This window comes from Panthera uncia (assembly GCF_023721935.1).
Source record: "Panthera uncia isolate 11264 chromosome B3 unlocalized genomic scaffold, Puncia_PCG_1.0 HiC_scaffold_1, whole genome shotgun sequence".
NCBI lineage: Eukaryota > Metazoa > Chordata > Mammalia > Carnivora > Felidae > Panthera > Panthera uncia.
This window is the reverse complement of record NW_026057582.1, coordinates 72,180,791-72,202,560: the sequence shown is the minus strand read 5'-3', so window position 1 is coordinate 72,202,560 and position 21,770 is coordinate 72,180,791. Positions and strand designations below refer to the sequence as shown.

The 21,770-nt window shown below is 42.9% G+C and overlaps 1 protein-coding gene across 3 annotated transcripts; it reads right to left on the bottom strand.

The window, feature by feature from the left end:
- Window positions 1-1,590: 1,590 nt before the first annotated feature.
- HAUS4 (HAUS augmin like complex subunit 4) lies at window positions 1,591-21,407 on the bottom strand. 3 transcript variants are annotated; one of them, XM_049613116.1, is made up of 10 exons: window positions 21,191-21,407; window positions 19,150-19,234; window positions 16,882-17,024; window positions 16,661-16,792; window positions 16,063-16,197; window positions 14,750-14,846; window positions 13,988-14,133; window positions 13,493-13,623; window positions 13,080-13,148; window positions 1,591-2,479 (listed from the first exon to the last, which is right to left on the bottom strand). In XM_049613116.1, the coding sequence occupies exons 2-10, from the start codon at window positions 19,202-19,204 to the stop codon at window positions 2,473-2,475; spliced, it is 915 nt and encodes a 304-aa protein (XP_049469073.1). In that variant the 5' UTR covers window positions 19,205-19,234; window positions 21,191-21,407; the 3' UTR covers window positions 1,591-2,472. The 3 variants fall into 3 exon arrangements, with proteins under 3 accessions (XP_049469073.1, XP_049469071.1, XP_049469072.1); XM_049613114.1 differs by lacking the exon at window positions 1,591-2,479 and adding an exon at window positions 9,044-11,868 and having other exon boundaries at window positions 21,191-21,403; XM_049613115.1 differs by lacking the exon at window positions 1,591-2,479 and adding an exon at window positions 9,044-11,868 and having other exon boundaries at window positions 21,199-21,403.
- Window positions 21,408-21,770: the final 363 nt, after the last annotated feature.

The window sequence follows — 21,770 nt, the reverse complement described above, 5'->3', positions numbered from 1 at the left end:
ATTTAGTTTGTCTGATTGTTTTCTCATGATTAGACTGGGATTATGGGTTTGGGGAGGAAGATCACAGAGGTGAAGTATCATTTTCATAATATATCAATAGTACATACTATCAACATAATTTATGACTGTTGATGTTGACCTTTATCACCTGGCAAGAGTAGTATTTATCAGGTTCCTCCACTGTAAAATTACACTCTCCCCACCCCCTCCCATCCTGTGCTCTTTGGGAGGAAGTTACCACGTGCATCCCACACTTAAGGAGTAGAGAGTTCCGCTGACCCTCCTTTAGGGTGGAGTGTCAACAATATTTATTTGGAATTCTTCCCTGCAGGTCTTATGAGTAGGTGGTTGTCCACAGGAAGTGGGTGAGTGCTCTACCAACATTTTAAGAAGTAAAGAAGAGTTTTCAGGATGCCTGCTTGTTCTCTGCCCCAGCTGTGCCCAACCAAACTCTACATTCAGAGAAGACTTATGAGATATGGTTTCTTCTTTGGAAGCTAATTATCTGGGTTGTGGACCATCTGTGCTCCTGGCATCTTCCTCCTGATGTCAAGCTGGTGGCTGCTCTTGGCTGTTGGTTGTTAACTAACCCATCCATGAGTAAGAGAGAGAGAGAGAGAGGAAAATCTATAAAACAGTAATGTCAGTTTTGCCATCATTAAAATAATTTTCAAAAGAATATGTGTAAAAAGGGCTTGGAATTTGTTTGGCCTTAAAATAAATTCACATGGGCTGCATTTCATTTCTCTGTAATGTCTTTGGTTTTTCAATCAAGATGGCCTCAGCTCTAAGGCAAGCATGATGCTGAACAGCTCACAATAATTCCATACCATGTTGTTCCCAGTCTTTCCTACAGCACTTACCTGTGACTTAAAAAAAAAATACAGCAAATACTATGGGTCTATCTACATGAACCAGAGAGAAGCAGAAGGCAAGGAGTGAAAAAGAAACAGAGAACTTTGTCAAGGACTTGGCCCTAAGCATAAAGTCAGAGCTGGCAAAGTCTGTCTTCTGTTCTGACTCCCTCTGCCCTGCCCTCCATGCTGAACTCTTGTGCTCAGAAACATGTAAGTCACTGATAGAAGGCCTCCAGATCCAAGCCTTTGCTGAGATGAGGGTAGGGAGATGGTAGGACAGTGGGGTAGATACAATATTATTTTCTCCCAACAGGAGCCAGTGACCAACAGGCAAAGCACTGGAAACTCCTCTGGAAAGGAAACAGTATCCTCTCCCAGATAATTCTCTCCTTACCTCCCACCCCCACCCCACCCTTCCACACCATCCCTAACCCTGCCTGGCATTCCTCACCTTCAGGCCCAGTTCTTCTACTTGATCCTGTTTTTGTGACCTTGTTTAAACACCTCCAGCCCATTGTAAATGCTCCTTTCATCTCTGGTGCTCAGCTCCTCCCTCAGCACTTGCCTCCCTCCCCAGGACCCCTTCACTCACCTCTGTGCCTGCCCAGCCAGCTACACTCTTCAACACCAAAATAATGGACCGTTTGACCCTCCTACTGCTCCAAATTGCGCCTGTACAATCAAGGCTGTCCTGCAGCTACAAAAGTGGCGGAGTTACTGAGGCAAAATAATCTGTGCCGATTTGCATTCTCTTCCTTGTCATCTCTATTATACAGTGTTTATCTGTCAAAATGAATAGAAAGTAGAAACTGTTCTGGAACATAGAAAAAGATGGAAAACTACCCAATTTGTTTACGAAGCCAGAATATACCTAATATCAAAACCTGTCAGAAATAGCACCCCCTCAAAAAAACCCTATAGACAAATCTCACTTATGCTGCACATAAATGTAAAAATAAAAAATATTTAAGATTAATACATAAAGGTCAACAGTATATTAATATAATAATTATATACCACAACCAATTAGAGCTTAATCTCAGGATTTAAGACAAGATTAGGCATTAGGAAATTTATTTATATAAAAGGTCAAAATAAACCAAACAAAAAAAATTTGATCATTTTTAATAGTCACCAAAGAGAACGTGGCAAATAAATTCCATTTTCTGTAAACACTCCTAATAGTGTTAATATTCTTCATATATAAACACATGTATTTATATATATGAAGTCAACAGTTTATGTAAAAAAAAGAATGTCTACTTTCATCACTGTGTTATTTAATATTATTCTGAAAAATCAAATAAAATAGGCTGGAAATTTGAAAAAGGGGTTATAGCTTTTGGAAAGAGAGAAGCAAATTTATCACTGTTTGCAGATGATATAATTGTATACATAGAAAATCCATAAGAATCTATTTTAAAATGATGAGAACTGGAAAAAAAAAGGGGAGGGGGCACCTGGGTGGCTCAGTTGGTTAAGTGTCTGACTTCAGCTCAGGTCATGATCTTGCGGTTGCGGTCTGTGAGTTCAAGTCCGGCGTCTGGCTTTGTGCTGACAGCTCAGAGACTGGAGCCTGCTTTGGATTCCGTGTCTCCCTCCCTCCTGTAGCCTTTTAAATGCTGAGAATAACCAGTTAGAAGACACAATTAATAAAAATATCCCAAAAACATGATAGTTAAGATTATGGACTGTGAAGAGGTGCCTGGCTGGCTCAGTCAGTGGAGCATATGACTTTTGTGGGATTGTGGGTTCAAGACCCACCGTGGTTACAGAGATTACTTAAAAATAAAATTTTGGGAGTCCCTAGGTGGCTCAGTTAGTGAAGCATCTGACTTTAGCGGTCATGATCTCACAGTTCATGGGTTGAAGCCCTGCGTCAGGCTCTATGCTGACAGCTGAGAGCCTGGAGCCTGCTTTTGATTCTGTGTTTCCCTCTTTGCACCCCACCCCCCCACTTGTGCTTCTTCTCTCTCTCTCTCAAAACTAAATAAGCATTAAAATTAAAAAAAAAATAATATCTTTATATATATAAAAAAAGACGGGACTATGGAGCCAGATGGAAAGAGATTAAAGTTCTGTTCTTCCATTTACTAGCCACGTGAGCATAAACATCTCTGGCCTCAGTTTCCTCATCCATAAGATGGGAATGTAAATAACAATTTTTATCTATTGAGAATTAGTTAAGTTTAAATGTTTATTTATTCTGAGAGCAAGCAGGGGAGGGGCAGAGAGAGAGAGAGGGAGAGAGAAATCCTAAGCAAGGCTCTGTGCTGACAAAGCCCAATGACTCAGGGCTCCAACTCAAGAACCATGAGATCATGACCCGAGCCGAAATCAAGAGTCAGTGCTCAACTGACTGAGCCACCCAGGCACCCTGATGATTCGTTCAGTTTAAATTAATTAAAATAGCAACACACTTTCCTGCACATAGTAAGCCTTCAATATCGTGACTGGGGGCGCCTGGGTGGCTCAGTCGGTTAAGCGTCCGACTTTGGCTCAGGTCATGATCTCGTGGTCCGTGGGTTTGAGCCCCACGTTGGGCTCTGTGCTGACAGCCCAGAGCCTGGAGCTCTGTGTCTCCCTCTTTCTGTTTTGGATTCTGTGTCTCCCTCTTTCTCTGACCCTCCCCTGTTCATGCTCTCTCTCTGTCTCAAAAATAAATAAATGTTAAAAAAATTTAAAAAAAAATCGTGATTAGTATTTTCCCCATTCACAGTGGTAACAATAACACTGCTATAAAATACTTAGTTGTAACCTTACTGAAAAATGTGAGGAACTTATATAAAGAAAACAATAGGGGCACCTGAGTGGCTCAGTTGGTTAAGCATCCAACTCTTGATTTCAGTTCAGGTTCATGAGATCAAGCCCCACGTCAGGCTCTGCACTGACAGCGTGGAGCCTGCTTGGAATTCTCTCTCCTCTCTCTGCCCCTCCCCTGCTTGCACACACTCTCTCTCTCAAAATAAATAAATAAACATTAAAAAAAGAAGAAAACTACAAAGTTTTGCTGATACAATGAAAGAGAAAAAAAAGGAGACAGTCGTGTTCTTACAAAAAATGAATCTCATAAAGATGTCAATTCTTACAAAATTAATTTCTCACTTTTACAACATTCAATCACAATTCTAATGGAATATTTTGTTACTTGACAAAATGATTCCACTGTTCATCTGTATAAAAATCAGACAAGAAAAGCAAAGAAAATTTTAAAAAAGAGGAGAGTGAAGAAAGAATTTATTCTATAGTTTTAGCCCTTTACCTTAAACCCCTTTATGAAATAAGCAATATATAAATAAATAAAGAGACACAACGTGCAGTTGGTATAAGAATAGAGAGAATAAAAGAGCTAAACCAATAGTCCAGAAACAGACCACTTGTATGTGTGTACATGTTTGTGATTAAAAATGATTTTATTTGTAATAATAAAAACAGCTAACAATTACTGAGCCCTTCTTTTGTGTCAGGTTCTATGAAAAGCATTCCACATTTATAAGAACGCTGTGAGGTAGGAAATATTATTTTTTCAGTCTTAGAAAGATTAAGTGAGCTGCCCCTCTAAGAAAGAGTTTAGATGGGGTACAAACTCAGGTCAACAGACTCTAGAGCCTTCGATCTTAACCTTAAGATATATCATCTATAATTTTCCTTCTAGAAAGCTATCCTACTATCCTAGACAATCTTTCCAAACTAGGACAAAGATTAATTAAGAGAAATGCTTAGTGTAGCATTTTTTTTTATGATTACAAAGAATGTAAAACAACAACTTGGATATCCTATAGGGGTATGGTTAAATAAATCATCCATGCAATGAAATCTTAAGCAGCCATTAAAATCAATGTTGCCAGAGAAAATTTAATAGCATGGAGGACCACTCAATGATATGCTATTCTGTGACACAGATTACAAACTGTATACACAGAATGACTTTGATATGTGGGAAAAAAATGGTATTTTCCAAATTTCCTGTAATAATTGTGTTTATATTATATGGAAGACATTTTTAAAGTTTATTTATTTATTGAGAGAGAATGAGTAGAGGAGGGCAGAGAGAAAGGGGGACAGAAGATCCAAAGTGGGCTCTGTGATGACGGCAGAGAGGCCAATGTGGGGCTCAAACTCATGAACTGTGAGATCATGACCTAAGCTGAAGTCGGACACTTAACCAACTGAGCAACGCAGGTGCTCCTGGAAGACTTTTCTTTAAATTTTATTTATTTTAACAGAGAGAGAGAGAGAGAGAGAGAGAGAGAGAGAGAGAGAGAGAGAATCTCAAGCAGGCTCTAAGTGCAGCACAGAGCCTGATGTGGGACTCAATCCCACAATCCTGGGATCATGACCTGAGCTGAAACCAAGAGTTGTATGCTCAACTGACTGAGCCAACCAGGCACCCCAGTTTAAGGCCTTTAGAGCAAAAACTGAGGTTTCCCGCTGAAGAAGAAATTCTGCCTCAAGACAGGAGCATCACTTCTGCCAGAGTCTCCTGCCTACAGCCTGCACTATAAATTTCAGAATTGCCAGCCCCACAATCACATGAGCCAATTCCTTAAAATAAATCTTTTTATCTAATTAATATAATATAATAAATATAATAATATAACATACATAATAATATAATATAATCATATAATCATAGGTTCCATTACTTGGGAGACCCCTGACCTTGCTCTTTGGATAACCCTTTTCTAAACTCTGGGCTAATTGTTTACTTTTCATTATACATTCTTTCTTCAGCCAGGCTTGGTACATTTAAGTGTCTCTAAATTTCACTGTATTTTTCTGAGACTAGGAAAGCCACTTAGGCTAGACCTCAGCCACTCAAATACATACCATTTTTACTTTTTTTTTTTTTTAAGTTTATTTATTTATTTGGGGGGTGGGGGGAGACAGACAGAGGGAGAATCCCAAGCAGGCTGTCAGCACTTAGCCCAATGAGGGGTTCAAACTCGCAAATCGTGAGATCATGATCTGAGCTGAAATCAAGAGTCTAAGGCTTAACCAACTGAGTCACCCAGATACCCCATCGACGACATACCACTTTTTTTGGTAAATTATTTCTACAGATTGCTAATCTTGTCCATTATCATTTGCCTCTTACATTTTCACTGTCTTTAAGATATGAAAAGACCTATCAATTCCTTTTTTTAGTAACATATAATTTTTTTTTAACATTTATTTGAGAGAGAGAGAGACAGAGCACAAGTGGGAGATAGGCAGAGACAGGGAGACACAGAATCCAAGGCTCCAGGCTCTGAGCTGTCAGCACAGAGCCCCAGGCAGGGCTCAAACTCTCAAACTTGTGAGATCATAACCTGAGCTGAAGTCGGATGCTCAACTGACAGAGCCACCCAGGCACCCTGACCTACCAGTTCCTTTAACAAAACCTAGCTCAGGTCCTTCAAGATGGGTAATGCGGAGGGACTGTTCACAGGGTGAGGGGCCCCACAGAGGGGGGTGGATGTCAGGGATTCCTTTCTCCTTTGGGGATCATCAGACTGGGCTCTAAGGGGGCACTGTATTTCCTCTTTGTGGTGGCTGAGGGAAAATGCAGGGTGGCTGCCCCAGAGACCTGGATAGTCACCCTTCATAGAGAACCTTGAGGGAACAGGTTTAGTTTGTCCAAGAGCCCCAGAGTTTCCTTAAGGAGAACAATCCTAGGGGCGCCTGGGTGGCTCAGTCGATTAAGCATCCGACTTCCGATCAGGTCATGATCTTGTGGTCCGTGAGTTCAAGCCCTGCATTCAGCTCTGTGCTGACAGTTGAGAGCCTGAAACCTGCTTCGGATTCTGTGTCTCCCTTTCTGTCTACCCACCCCCGACTTGTGCGTTCTCATTCTCTCTCTCTCTCTCAAAAATAAATAATTATTAAACGAAAAAAAAAAGAACAATCCTATCCTGAGCTCTGGAGGTGATATACTTTGTTTCTTATTATTGAGGAAGAATCAGCAAGACTTAGTTCTTGATCAGATGTAGTAAAAGACAAGTGAAGAAAGATATGCCTGCAAAAGAATGAAGGAAAGGCAGTAAATGTAAATCTTTTCTGAAATGCGTGAGGGGCAGCGAGGGCAACTGAAGTCCAAGATGTTAACCTTCAGCTCTCACTGTCACCCACCCCCTCTGCTGGCCCTCCTCCAATCCCCTTCCCACCTAGTCCACACTAGCCAACGGCTCATCCTGCGAACCTGCTATCTCCACTCACTGCGAAGAATGAGGACCAAGACAAACTGCTGTAGTGTCCCCTTTGGGCAGCACCGAACACCCTTTATGTCCCTTCTCCCACCTCCATGGAACAGTCTGGAGATACTTTTTCTACCAAACTATATTCATAAGCTCAGTAATTAGTTTATTTTTTCATGAAATTACTAGAATTAATATATTGATTTTCTATACCAAAAATGCTTTAAAGGCACTTGAGCAAGAAACAAATGCAATGATAGTCAATTAAGCATTGTGTAATAGGGCAAACTGGGAACAATCTGAATATCTATCATAAAGGGAATGGTGAAATCATGATACAGCCATACCCCCAACGATATGAGCTAATATTTCTGTGCATACATTTGCAAATGTTTAGAAAAAGCTCTGCTCTGGCATTATATTCACCAAATCAGTCTAGTTATTCTGGGGTAGTGAATTGGCATAATGGGCCGTGTGTGTATGTACACGCATGTGCACGTTAAACCTTTTACTTTTATAGATTTCTGCTTGAATTTTTTTACAAAGCACATTTGTTTTGCTTTTAAGCCAATGTTTTTTATATAGTTGGGCAGCACTGTTGCTAGCAAATGTTCAGTTTTATTTAGGTTTTGGGAAACACGAGGAACAACTAGCTGTCCAGCTCCCTGTCATTTAGGGAACCAGGGCTGGGAACCACAGCCTTGGAAGCCATTTTGTTTTCTCAGGTAGTCACTTCTCAAACCTCAGCTCTCCAGAAACTTGACTGACGCCAGGGGATATTCTTTTCAAATTTTGGTCATTTAAGATGAAAGCTTTCCTTGGTGTGCGATTTACTCATTTCTCACCCTGTGCTTTCACTTACCGTCGCTTCCCCTTTCTCTGTCTTTGTCACTTTTTGCACAATGCCATCCCAGACTCACCTCTACAAATCCTGAACCAAATCTGTTTTCCCTACTAAGGCTCTACCTTATAATCCCTGATTCACTTCTCTTGGTTTTTCAACCATACTCATTTGCACTTCCTGTTACTTTATTTCTTAGACTGTCTTTTAAATTCATTTTTTAACGTTTATTCATTTTTGAGCGGGGGGGGAGGGGCAGAGAGAGAGGGAGACACAGAATCTGAAGCAGGCTCCAGGCCCTGAGCTGTCAGCACAGAGCCTGATGCGGGGCTTAAGCCCACAAACTGGGAGATCATGACCTGAGCTGAAGTTGGATGCTTAACTGACTGAACTACCCAGCCGCCCCATATTCTTAGACAGTTTTTATGTGTCCACTATTGTCTATAAGTTGTAGACACTAAGACAGAGTCCATTTTTTTTAATCATTATTTCAAATACCAAAACCTAGTATGGTTTAAGATGAGTACCTAACTAAGGAAATGCTAAATGCCATAATAAATATCAGGAAAAACTATTTTGAGACTTTTGATGTCATCTCCAGATGCTACTAATTACAAAGGGAAAATGTACTTCTATATTTTAGAGACATCAGCAGTTACCACCTTAACCAAGCAATCCAACTCAGCATAATTTAAATCTTTAAAAAAAAAAATTTTTTTTAATGTTTATTTTTGAGAGAGAGGGAAAGAGACAGAATGTGAGGGGGTGAGGGGCAGAGAGAGAGGGAGACAGAATCTGAAGCAGGCTCCAGGCTCTGAGCTGTCAGCACAGAGCCCCAGGCAGGGCTCAAACTCTCGAACTTGTGAGATCATGACCTGAGCCGAAGTCGGATGCTTAACCGACTGAGCCACCCAGGCATCCCCAACCCAGGATAATTAATAGTGACACACTCTAACCTGATATGGCTCCAGGGTGATATAATGTGAAGTACATTATGTCATCTATTAAGTATTCTTTGCAAAAATGTTTACCCTGAATCTAAAAAAGGCTGTAGACCTACTTCCAGTTTACAGGAAATATAGGCTTATAGCACTGTCCAATAGAACTTTTTTCTAAACAGCATTTGTATTTTTTGTTAATGTTTATTTATTTTGAGAGAGAGAACAAATGGGGAGTGGGGGAGGGGCAGAGAGAGGGGAAAGGAAATCCCAAGCCAGCTCCACAATCAGTGCAGAGCCCAACACAGGGCTCTATTTCACACCATGAGATCATGACCTGGGCAGAAATCAAGAGTCGAACACTTAACCGACTGAGCCACCTCGGCACCCCAATAGCTTCTTTATATTTTTAAAAACTTTTATTTATTGGGACTGGGGTGGCTCAGTAGTTGGGTGTCTAACTTCAGTTCAGGTCACAATCTCAGTTTGAGTTCGAGCTCCACATTTAAAAAATTTAAAAAAAATTTAAACATTTATTAAGTAATCTATACTCCCAACACGGGTCTAGCGTTGGTAGCATAGTGGTGAGCATAGCTGCCTTCCAACGTGGGTCTTGAACTCACAATCCAAGATCAAGAGTCCCACTGACTGTTCCACTGACTGAACAAGTCTGGTGCCCCTAAAACTTCCTAGAATGAGAGAAATGTTGTATATTTGTACCATCCAATACAGTAACCACCAACCTACTGAAATTTTATGTCATCCTAATTAACTTAAATTTGAATTTAAATACCTGTATGTGGCTAGTGGCTACTATATTGGACAGAACAGGCAAGGTGCAAGTTAACTACTGCAGGAAATAGACAACGGGACATTCTACAAAGTAACCAGCCAGGATTTTTCAAAAAATTAATTTCTACTTAAAAAGAAAAAAAAAAGGTAGGAGAAATGGTTTATTTTAAAAGAGATTAAAGGGGCGCCTGGGTGGTTCAGTTGGTTAATGAGGTTGAGCCCCACATCGGGCTCTGCAGTAAGTGTGGAGCCTGCTTGGGATTCTCTTTCTCCCTCTCTCTGCCCCTCCCCTGCTTGCACTCTCTCTCTGTCTCTTGCTCTCAAAAATAAGTAAACATTAAAAAAAAAAAAAAAGAGAGAGAGAGAGAGAGATTAAAGAAACCTAATATCCAAATGTAATGCCTGGGCCTTTATTGGACCCTAGACCAGGAAAACATATTAGGGAAATTTTAATATGACCTGGATAAGAGTTATTACAAAGTTACTAACTTTTAGGTATAATAATTTTATTAGTTATACAGAGGAGTGCCCCTATTTTTAGGAGTTACCTGCTTAAGTATTTAAGAAATGAAATATCACATCTGTAATTTACTATAAAATGGTTCTAGAAAAAAAAAGTCCATATAACCAAATATTTATCAATCTATTTAGAGAGAGAGGGAGGAAGGAGAGAAAAGAAACAGAGGAAATCAAAATGTTAGCAGTTGTTGAATCTAGGTTGTTGAGATTATACTGGTGCTTATTGTATTATTCTTTTATATTTTTCTGTAAGTTTGAAACTTTACCCCAAAAATGTTGGGGAAAAGAACACTATAGAACTAAGCAATATTGATTATTTCTGACTTTTTCCATTAATTGGTTTGTGATTTGTTAATTTTCCTTATAGATAAATGGCAATAAGTACCATTTACAGAAAAAAGCTAAAAAAAAAAAGTTAAAATTATGTCAGGGCACCTGGGTGGCTCAGTCAGTTGAGCATCCAGCTCTTGATTTTGGTTCAGGTCATGATATCAGGGCTTGTGGGTTCCAGCCCCAGCTCTACATTGACAGTGTAGATTCTCTCTCTCTCTGGCTCTTTGGGATTTTCTCTCCCTCTGTCTGGCCCTCCCCCACTCACACTCTCTCTCTCAAAATAAATAAACTTAAAAAAAAATAAAATTATGTCAAAGACCTTAGTCTTTCCTATAAAGCAATCCAAGACCATCGTTATTCATTGTAGCAGAATGCCTCAAGACAGCCTCCCTTGAAAGAAGTTTGAGAAGCTAGGTAGGCTCTTCTAAATAAGGGTGGAGGTCTTCTGCTTCTGTTCTCAGTCCCCGACTGTGATGCCAATCAGGGCCCTGCCTTGCTCTAAAATAAGTGGACTGTGAAACTTGGTCCCTCGGGGTGATCTCTTCCCACTCTCTGCTTTCAGAGGAAAAGGTAACGCTCAAACCACACCAGAGGGAACCAGGAATCCAAGGGGCTGGTGTCCCTTCCAGTAACAGAGCTGGGTGCCCTGCTGCTTTATCAGGACTGCCCCACTGAGAGCTTTGGTGACGGAATAGTTCCCCCTCCCCCCCCACCCCGCCTTGGCATCGAGCACTCCTCTGGATATTACAGTTCTTCAAGAGCAAGGCCAGATGTAATCCATGTCTGCTCTCCAAGAATGAAGCCTCTAAGGCTCCAGGTGGGCAGGCTGCACTCCTGCCTCCCACTGCTGGCAGAGGCATTATCCATCGGTCTGTCTGGATCCACTCAGTTCTCCTCCTTACCCACCTTTCATATTCTTTTTTCATCCTTGCCCAAAGGAAGCATCATCACTTTATTCAGGAGGTAATCAAATATCCTATAGTGCTGACACTGACAAATAGTTGCACATAAAATTATATAAATCTGTTACATTTCCCAGAAGAGACTCAGTCACTGTAAACAAGGAAGAAAAACCAGGACGGTGCCTAAACCATTGCAGGGCTTCAAGCAAGTGTCCCCACACTCCCGGAGTGAAGGTGGGCCTCAGGTGGAGGTGGTCCTTTTGGCAAGAGGAGGGGGAGGCAGCACCGGAGCAGAAGTCCACCTCCAGACCCCCACCAGCCAGCGCTCAGCGGCAGGCCTTGTTAAACTCTTGGAGGGCCCAGCGCTTGTTCTCAGTTGCCTGCTTGAGTTGAGTGTACTCTTTTACCAGCCTGTCAAACTCCTCCCCAAGGACCTCATAGGTGCTCAGGACCTGTCGGGACTTCTCCATGTCCTGCTCTTGTAGGCAGATGGCCCCCTCCAAACGGTCCCTACACACCCGGGGAACAGAAGATACAATATAAGGATCTGGCTCCTCAGAAAGTAGACAAGATTATCCAAAAGATAAAAAAATGCTGATTGAAACAGGTACATGCACCCCAGTGTTTACAGCAGCGCTATCAACAATAGCCAAAGTATGGAAAGAGCCCAAATGTCCATCGACAGATGAATGGATAAAGAAGATGTGGTGTGTGTATATATATATATATAGTGTAATTTTTAAAAAATTTTTTAATGTTCATTTATTTTTGATAGAACACAAGGGGGGTAGGAGAAGAGAGAGAGGGAGACCCAGAATCTGAAGCAGGCTCCAGGCCCTGAGCTGTCAGCACAGAGCCTGACATGGGGCTCGAGCCCATGGACCATGGAGATGACGACCTAAGCTGAAGTTGGTCACCCAACCAACTGAGCCACCCAGGCGCCCCTATATACAGTGTAATATTACTCAGCAATCAAAAAGAATGAAATCTTGCCATCTGCAACAAAGTGAATGGAACTAGAGTGTATTATGCTAAGCAAAATAAGTCAGAGAAAGACAAATGTCGTATGATTTCACTCATATGTGCAATTTAAGAAACAAAACAGATGAACATAGGGGAAAAGAAGGAAAAATAAGAAAAACAGAAGGGAGGCAAACCATAAGAGACTCTTAAATATAGAGAACAAACTGAGGGTTGCTGGAGGGGAGGTGGGTGGGGGGATGGGCTAAATGGGGGATGGGCATTAAGGAGGGCACTTACTGGGATGAGCACTGGGTGTTGTATGTAAGTCATGAATCAGTGGATTCTACTCCTGAAACCAATACTACTGTATGTTAACTAACTTGAATATAAATTAATAAATTTTTTAAAAAAAGAAAGAAAGTAGACAAGAATGTGACCACGTTAAAATGAATAGGTGTGGAGAACACAGGACTAGCTCTGAGTAACTGCACCCTGTCCTCACGAGTTCTTACCTTTTTTTTTTCAAAAATTTTTTTAATGTTTATTTTATTTTTGAGAGAGAGAGAGAGAGAGAGAGAGACAGAGTGTCAGCAGGGGAAGGGCAGAGAGGGAGACAGAATCCGAAGCAGGCTCCAGGCTCTGAGCTGTCAGCACAGAGCCCGACGTGGGGCTCGAACTCAGGAACCATGAAATCATGACCTGAGCGGAAGTCGGATGCTTAACCGACTGAGCCACCCAGGAACCCCGGGAGTTCTTACCTAATGAGACGATGAACTTCCACTTTCTCAGTAGTGTAAGTGTCAGACAAGATCTTTAGCTCCTCCATCCTGACAAAGGGAAGAAAGAAATATCAGCCTGATGATCCCTGACAACAGCAAAGTTATGAACACAACAGAGAGTACCTGCCTATGGTCAAGGTGTGGGCTAAGCAGTGACAGGACAAGCAAGGTCACTCTGAGTTCCTGAGCAATGTATCTCATCTCACAGGAAAGCACCTATTTCAGAAGGCTTTAAAAATAAGACTCAGGAATGGTGAATGCTTATGGGTAATCCAAAGGCTAATACCCACAAGGTGCTAGGCATGGTGGAGAGGAAAGACAGATGAGGGTGACGATTGAAGGGGGTGGTGTGTGAGACAGAGTTCCTTGGACCCACAGGGGTCAAAGCTCACCTCAGCTTAAGGATCATGGCACTGCACTTGATCTCTAGGTACTGAGCATTGATGCGGTCCAGCTCAGACTGAGTCTTAAGCCGGTGCTCTTGAAGAAGCCTCTGCAGCAAGGCTAGGCAGCGGAGAAGCACCTGAGCCCCCAGGAGGCAGGAAGAAGAGGGCAAAATCAAAGTCAGTAGTAAAGAAGGCAGATCAGAAATCCTTGTCTTCCTCAGGGCACCCGGGTGGCTCAGTCGGCTAAGCATCAACGTTGGCTCAGGTCATGATCTCACAGTTCATGAGTTCGAGCCCCACCATCAGGCTCTGTGCTGGCAGCTTGGAGCCTGGAGCCTGCTTTGGATTCTGTCTTTTTCTCTCTCTGCCCCGCCCCTGCTCACGCTTTGTCTCTCTCTCAAAAATAAATAAACATTAGAAAAAAAAAATTCTTGGCTTCCCCCAAAGTGCCCCTGGGGCCAGGATAAAAGGGGGAGTGGCTATCCCACTGCCCTGACAAACCTGGGAGTAGGTGGCACTCTTCTTCTCCAGCAGCACCATCTGCTCCTGCTGCTGGCTCTTGGCATCCTGGCATTGCTGCTTCTCACCCACCAGGATCTCTGCCAGTTTCCACACCTTTGCCGCCTTCAAGGTTTCACTGTCTGAATCTGGGCAAAGAAACAGAGGACTAGACAGGAAAACCCTAACTGCTACTGCCCTTCTGAGGCCATTTTTCAGTGCCTTATCCCTTATCTAGCTCTACAAATTCTCTCTTCGGGTTTTCTTCTGACGTCCTGTTAAAATGGCCCACTTCTCATAATTAAGTTCTCTTTCCTCTTACCTTTATTTTTTATTTTAAAATTTTATTTATTTAAGTAATCTCTACACCCAACGTGGGGCTTGGCCTCACAACCTAGAGATCAAGAGTCACATGCTCTTCCATCTGAGCCAGCCATGTGCCCCTCGCTCTTACCTTTAATTCCAGATTTGGCCCTTAATTCTTAAGTCAAATAAATAAGATAAGGAGAACACCTATTAGCTTGAACTTTCCTCCCTATTCCATTCCGATTCTCCTGAGAATGAATTCATCCTTCCCTGTAGCAAGAGGACACTCCCACTTAGTTTTCACACAATTCCTTGCTTGTATTCTACCAGCAAGGAAAGAAGCCTCTCCAGTGCTTCCTAGCTTCTGTCACAAATCTATAATTCAACAAGTTATTCTCGGAAGAGCAGACCAAGAGACTGGAAGGTCAGCTGTGGACAGAACAGAGTGCCAGCACTCACCTGAATTGGGGTCATGGTAGCACAGCAGGGTGAAACATTTCTTCTTGAGCTGCTCCTCTACTTCCAGCGGGAGCTGAGCTCTCATCCACACAAAATCCTACATCCGCAGGAATGAGAAAGGAGATGCAAATAGACCGTTAGAACTAGGAAGATCCAGCCGATGAGCACAGGATGATAAGTATCTCAGTGATACCCAGAGAAAATGCCTCAAGAGACATCAAGGAGATTCACTTTTAGCCTACCAAATTTGCAAAGGATAAAATGATGGTTAAGAGCCCATGCTGATGAAAAAGTGGGGAGCTGGCAATATGCACCAATGTTTAATGTGTATATCCTCTTGACCCATTGATCCCACCTCAAGTACTAATACTCCGGGAAATAATCATACAAAGGCAAACACACCTATGAACTAGCATGTTCCTATCAGTGTGGTTTCTAACAGCAAAATGTAGAAACAACCGTATCGATCACTAACGTTGAGCAAACTGTGCTACATTCATACAATGGAATCCTTTTGGTTTTTTTTAGGTTTTTTAGTGTAATCTCCACCCCCCCCCATCCTAGGGCTCAAACTCACCACCCGGAGATCAAGAGTCATGTGCTCTACCAACTGAGCCTGCCAGGTGCCCCCACACAATGGAATCCTACCAGTGATTTAAATTGATGCTATACTAAGAACACTGAGCACAAACTACGTGCCTGGCACTGTGCTTGGAGTGCTTTAGGAACTATCGGTTTATTTATGTTTATTTATTGACTCGAAAAAAAGTCCAAAATATATTCAGTGAAAACTGATTATATTCACTATACAAGCATGGAGGCTATAATACCGTTTATGTCAAGTTATATATAAAACACTGTATTTGGGGCGCCTGGGTGGCGCAGTCGGTTAAGCGTCCGACTTCAGCCAGGTCACGATCTCGCGGTCCGTGAGTTCGAGCCCCGCGTCAGGCTCTGGGCTGATGGCTCGGAGCCTGGAGCCTGTTTCCGATTCTGTGTCTCCCTCTCTCTCTGCCCCTCCCCAGTTCATGCTCTGTCTCTCTCTGTCCCAAAAATAAAATAAAAAACGTTGAAAAAAAAAAAAAAAAAAAAAAAAAAAAAAACACTGTATTTATTTCTAGATGTAGTATTTCAGCTTTTACTCTCTTCTGTGTAACATATCTATCTCTTATTTATTAGAGTTTGGCCCCCCCCATGAAATTAATGCGTATCATTTTTGAAAAAACAATAAAGTGTAACGAGACCACGTTTAAGTATATGGGAGAAATTAAACCATTTCACTTCTTTGGTCCCCGTATCTGCCCACTCCCAACCTCTGAGGGGGGCATGAGCTCCAGAAGGTCGGCTTTCTCCAGCCCTAGCAGCGGAGGCATTTCCTTCTCCCGGCTGGGCCCTAACAGCCCCGTCAGTTCAGTCACGAGTAGCCGCTGTTCAAGGGTCTCGTGAAACTGAAAGAGAATAAAAAACAAAAAGAGGTTACTATAAAATTTCTCCCACTCCACCTCCTCCATCCTCATATACCAGTTCTTCACACATTTTTAAAGTCCTCAAACACGTTATCCCCTTCAGCTGCCAGCGCTTTCTCCTGTCAGTCTTCCTTTTCAAAACCCTAACAACACACCCACCTCTTCCCCCATAACTACGGTCCATTTCTTTCTTTCCTTTTTTTTGTTAAGGTTTTATTTTTAAGTAATCTCTACACCCAACATGGGGCTCAAACTCACAACCCTGAGATCAAGAGAGGCATGCTCTACCCCCCAAGCCAGCCAGGTGCCCCCTGTCCAGTTCTTTTTTGATAACCATTACTCAAAGCTCCTATTTCCCCTAGATCATACAATCAGGCGAAGCCATAGTTGGCCTAGTCATTCCTGCAGGTGGTAACCAATGCCTACTGTGTCTCTCCTGCTTCACCTTTTTGTCCTCAGAAGTTAAATTTGTGTCTTGTGTCTTCACATAGTAGTCCACAAGCAGCTCTTGAATGACTCTCTGTAAAATCTCAGACCTCAACCATGTTGTTTTATGCAGTCGAACTTCCTTCCATGCCTAGAAAACCAAAAAAATCCCAGGTAGGAACTTCACTGTCTTGGAAGATTTTCCCTTCCTCCTATCATCCCTCCCCCAAGAGCTCTTACCTGAGCCTGCTCCTTTGCCAGGGTGAGGCTTAAGCCACTCTCGTCTACGTGTTGTGCGAGACTCAGCAGCAGCTTGCTGAAGTGTGGGTTTTGTAACAGGTCCTTTTCACTCAGGTTACAAGGAGGAAGCTGTTTGCTGCACACTTCGTGGGATGTCCCCATAGAGACAAAAAAAAAGCAAGGATGGTATTATATATAATTGAGAATAACTCTTAGCTTAATACTTTCAAAAAGGTTTTTGGTAGGGGAGTTTTCTAAATCTAATGAAATGTTTATTTTTATTTATTTTAAAAAATGTTAATGTTTATTTATTTTTGAGAGAGAGAGAGACAGAATGCAAGGGGTGGGGCAGAGAGAGAGGGAGACACAGAATCCAAAGCAGGCTCCAGCTGTCAATGCAGAGCCCGCCCGATACAGGGCTTGAACTCACAGGCCGTGTGATCATGACCTGAGCCGAAGCTGGCCACTTAACTTAACCCAGGCGCCCCTAATGAAATGTTTAAAAAAAAAACAAACAAAAAAACCCCACAAATAAACTAGAGGCAACACTCAAAGTAACAAGTATTTATAACATATACAAAGATATTGATCAAAGATTAGGGAATGAGTCTCTAATAAAACTAAGAGATTTGGGGTGCCTGGGTGGCTCAGTCAGTTAAGTGACCGATTTTGGCTCAGGTCATGATCTCACAGTTTGTGAGTTTGAATCCTGCATAGGGCTCTGTGCTGACTATGTGGAGTCTGCTTGGGATTCTCTCTCTCTCTCCTCCTCTTTCTCTGCCCCTTCCCTGAGTGCATTCTCTCTCTCTCTCTCTCTCTCAAAACAAATAAACTTAAAAAAATAATAATGAGATAATAAAACTAAGAGCTTAGAAAATGGAAGTACAGTTGGAAAATATTACACAAATAGAGTCAGGAATAAGGGACCTCTTAGTAGGGATCACCACAGTACCCCAAATACCTCATTCACACTGAATAACTAGAATTCTTGAGGAAGGGGAAAAAAAAACATGTAAAGTTCCTTTGGATGTGATCTCTAGTCACATAAGCAAGACTGAGAAAAGGTATATTCTTAGGGATAAGTGAAAAACTTAATGGAATTCTTATTGTAAACAGAGTTGAGTAACCCACGTGGATTCAGAGCAGCACATGTATGAGAAAAAGTGCAGGAAACTGGGATCCTCTGGTTATTCCATAGGTTCAAGGGGCTTTCTTTAAAAATTTACATTTATTGGGGCTCCTGGGTGGTTCAGTTGGTTAAGCGACCAACTGCGGCTCCGGTCATGATCTTGCAGTTTGTGAGTTCGAGCCCCGTGTCGGGCTCTGTGCTGACAGCTCAGAGCCTAGAGCCTGCTTCAGATTCTGTGTCTCCCCCTCTCTCTACCCCTCCCCATGCTCTGTGTCTCTCCATCTCTCAATAATAAATAAACGTTAAAAAAAATTAAAAATTTATGTTTATTTAGTTTTTGAAAGAGACAGAGCACAAGTGGCAGAGGGGCAGAGAGAGAGGGAGACACAGAATCCAAAGCAGGCTCCAGGCTCTGAGTGGTCAGCACAGAGCTCGACGCGGGGCTCGGGCTCACAGACCACAAGATCATGCCTGAGCTGAAGTCAGACGCTCAACCGACTGAACCACCCAGGCACCCCATTGGCCTTTCTATCTCTTTTCTCACACATTTTCTGCTGGGGTCTTCTGTTTTACTCCTACTTACCAAACAATCAAACTTTCATTCTTTGGACCCTTAGAAAGTCCTTTTGAAGAATAAGAAATCTCCTTTTTCTCCCCTCAGGCACTGAAGGATCAACAAGGAAATGGTCAAAATGTAGAAGATTCAAGTTCTTGAAGGATTCAAGATATAGAAAGGGTGTGATATGGAAAGAATTCAAGATACGAGACGATATGGAAGCATCTGAGATTTTAAAGTACAAGATATGAGAAAATTCAAGATGCAGGTAGGAAGGAAGCCTTCACAGAGTTTCTTGGCCAGCCTTACATTCAGGTTATGCCTGCTAACACAGCATCAGAGCAGCATGAGTTTTTAGTCCACTGCAGGAGCAGACACTTGATAGGAGCCAGTGTAATATGTTTTCCAATAAGAGAATATTTAAGAATCTTCATTTATTCTCTAGTTTCCCCCAGAAACTTAGGCTTTTATGTGAGAAACCATACTGGTGAACTTTATAAATCCTTTTTATTATAGAAAGCAAGAACCTGGATAAGATCTCTCTGGAGAAGTCATCAAACCTCCTTCAAATGGCAGCCCTTACCTTGTTGGAGTATTTCCATTCCTTCTCCAGGTGAGCAGAAATCCCCGGATGCCATCTGATTTTCTTGAAATTCTTATCTGTGGAACTGAGTGAAAGAAAACACAAAGTGAATAAACTGGGTTGCTGCTCCAGAGAAAACTACCATGGGTTCAAGTTTCTGTTGTCTACGAGCTGGGGAGGAACTTCAGGGATGCCTCTTACAGGGAGGGACTATATTGCACATCATGGGTCCCAAGCTCTTGCAAGTTTTATAGACAGACTTCTAAGTGGCAAAACAATTTGCATTCTAAGCACATAAATGTTTCCACTTGTTCCAAGCCTTCTAAAAAGGAGCCTTCTTTGGAAAGAAAATTTTCCAATTCACTGAACAGGACGATGCTCCCCTCCCCTCACCATTATGTCTAAGTTAAAACGGAGTTGCTACTTGCCAGTGATGAGTGAGTTGGGGGAAGGGAGGGTGGGGAGTCAATGTCTGCTTTTTTTCCCTAGTCAAATAACTCCACTTTCAAATTCCACAATAGTTCCTTGTACTTCTTTAACTTGTCCTTTCATCTAAGATCTGTTGGTAAGTTTTGATCATTAACTTTAGAATCATCCTTCAGGAATGACAAATCATTCCATATTGAACAACCACCATTGGTTTTCACATAGCTGCGTTAGTAAAGAGCACCTGGAGGAAAGAGCATGACAAGAAGACTGACAGGGAGGTCGGCGCCAAAAGAGCAATGCAAAGGTGTAGTTAATACAGCTAAGGCTGGGCTGTGGGCTGTGGGGTGTTTTGCCAGAACATGGAGTACACTGAAAAGGATGACATCAACACAAAGGGGCAGTAAAGGTGGGCACAGTTTGGACTCAAGACAAAATTTTTCCCTTGACCTTATCTTCCATTTTTTTGCTCCACCCCGTCCTCTCTGTAAGGTATTAAACTCCAAAGGGCAGCTGAGCCTCCCAAAGAAGACATTGAAGGTTATTAGGATTTAACATTTGATGTTCACAGAACATTTGGTTTACTCCCTTGTTTTATGAGTAGCATCAAAGTAACTACTCATTTATTATTAAGTTTACTTATTTATTTTGAGAGAGAGAGAGAGAGAGAGAGAGAGAGTGATGGAACAAGAGCAGGGAAGGGCAGAGAGAGGAGAGAAGGAATCCCAAGCAGGCTCCATGCTGTCACCGCAGAGCCCTTGGTGGGGCAGTGGCTCCATCCCACCACCCACGAGATCATGACCTGAGCCAAGATCAAGAGTTGGATGCTTAATGACTGAGCCACCCAGGCGCCCCTACTACTCATTTATTTTGTAACATGGTCTAGAGAGGAACACAGATGAGGAGTCCAGATGCTAGGACTTCATTTGCAGCTTAGCCGTCGCTGCTGTGTGAAGTTAAGGGAAACGCTTTTTGGTGCCAAACTTTCTTCGCCTGCAAAAGAGATAATAAATCCTGCCTTGGATGAGACATCAAGAACTAATAACACAACTCGTTAACAAAAGCCACTAGTTAAACTCAGTGTTTTAACAATTCTGTTGATCTAAGTTCTGCAGGCAAATTTCGCAGACGGAAATGAGGACCAATCCAAATTTCAAAAAAGTCAGCTGTTCTTCCCTCCCTAGGGGAACTGCCCACTGGGGTTTTCTTAGGGTGCTTTTCTTTACCCTTTTAAAATGTTACAGGGCGTGAACGAAGGCGACAATCAGACTCGATTCTCCACCCTCTGCACTCAGACGTGTTAAAACGCTGCTACAGGGACCCAAGCATTTAAATGTTCTGACTCAGGCGTCTTTTAAATTCTTAGAGCTGTCTTTACACGCTGCACTGAACGTTAAATTGATTTTACAGGTATTTTCACAAGATGTGACCCTTACAGGGCCCGAGATGAATCAAAATGCGGAGAGGGCTCTCCGGCGCCTACTTCCCTTCCGTCTGGGCAGCCAAGGATTCCCAAGGGCGAGGGTGGCCGAGCCGGAGGCCGGGGGCTGGCCGGACTGACCCTCCCAGCACTCCTCCTCCCCGCCGCGCCGCCCTCGGACCCTCAGAGGCAAACCTGCACACCAAGGGGCAGCTGAAGCTCCCGAGGCAGTGCGGAGCAGCCTGGGGCGGGATGGCCCGCAGCGTCCACGCCGGAATCCCGCCCGCACCCGGGCTCCGGAACCTCTCACTCGGGCCTGCACTGGGGTTGGGGGAAGCTAGGTCCGGGTGGACTGAGCAGGAACTTCGGGGGAGAGGGGGAAAAGGCAGATAGTGCACAGCGGCCCCGTGGGAGGGAGGAGGGGCGGTGCCCCGCCTGAAGCGGGAACTGCAGGCCCCGCCCCTCGTCGAGCGCGCGCCCTCAGTCCTCAACCATCTGCGAGCCCGGCTTTTCGGCTTTTGGAGTGCGGGATGGGAAGGCCTCTTTGCCCCTTTTTCTGAGGGCGTCCCCTTTGTTGAGGGCAAATGTAGAGAAAATGGTAATGATTGCTAACATTTATCGAGGGCCTACAATGAGTCAAGAACTATGTCAATAGGCTTTACTTGCCTTGCGGGTTCCTCATTTAGTTCTTACGTCAGTTCTTAGGGCATCCTACGAGAGAGGCACTATCATACCCATTTTACAGAGGGGAAAACTAAGGCGCCGAGAAGTTAAG

Coding starts and splice junctions, on each gene's coding strand:
- HAUS4 (XM_049613114.1), bottom strand. CDS start 19,204: ATGGCATCCGGGGATTTCTGCTCACCTGGAGAAGGAATGGAAATACTC. Junction 14,847..16,062: donor AGCTCATGCCCCCCTCAGAG/GTTGGGAGTGGG, acceptor CTGCGGATGTAG/GATTTTGTGTGGATGAGAGC. Junction 11,869..13,079: donor GAAGTTCATCGTCTCATTAG/GTAAGAACTCCC, acceptor CCGGGTGTGTAG/GGACCGTTTGGAGGGGGCCA.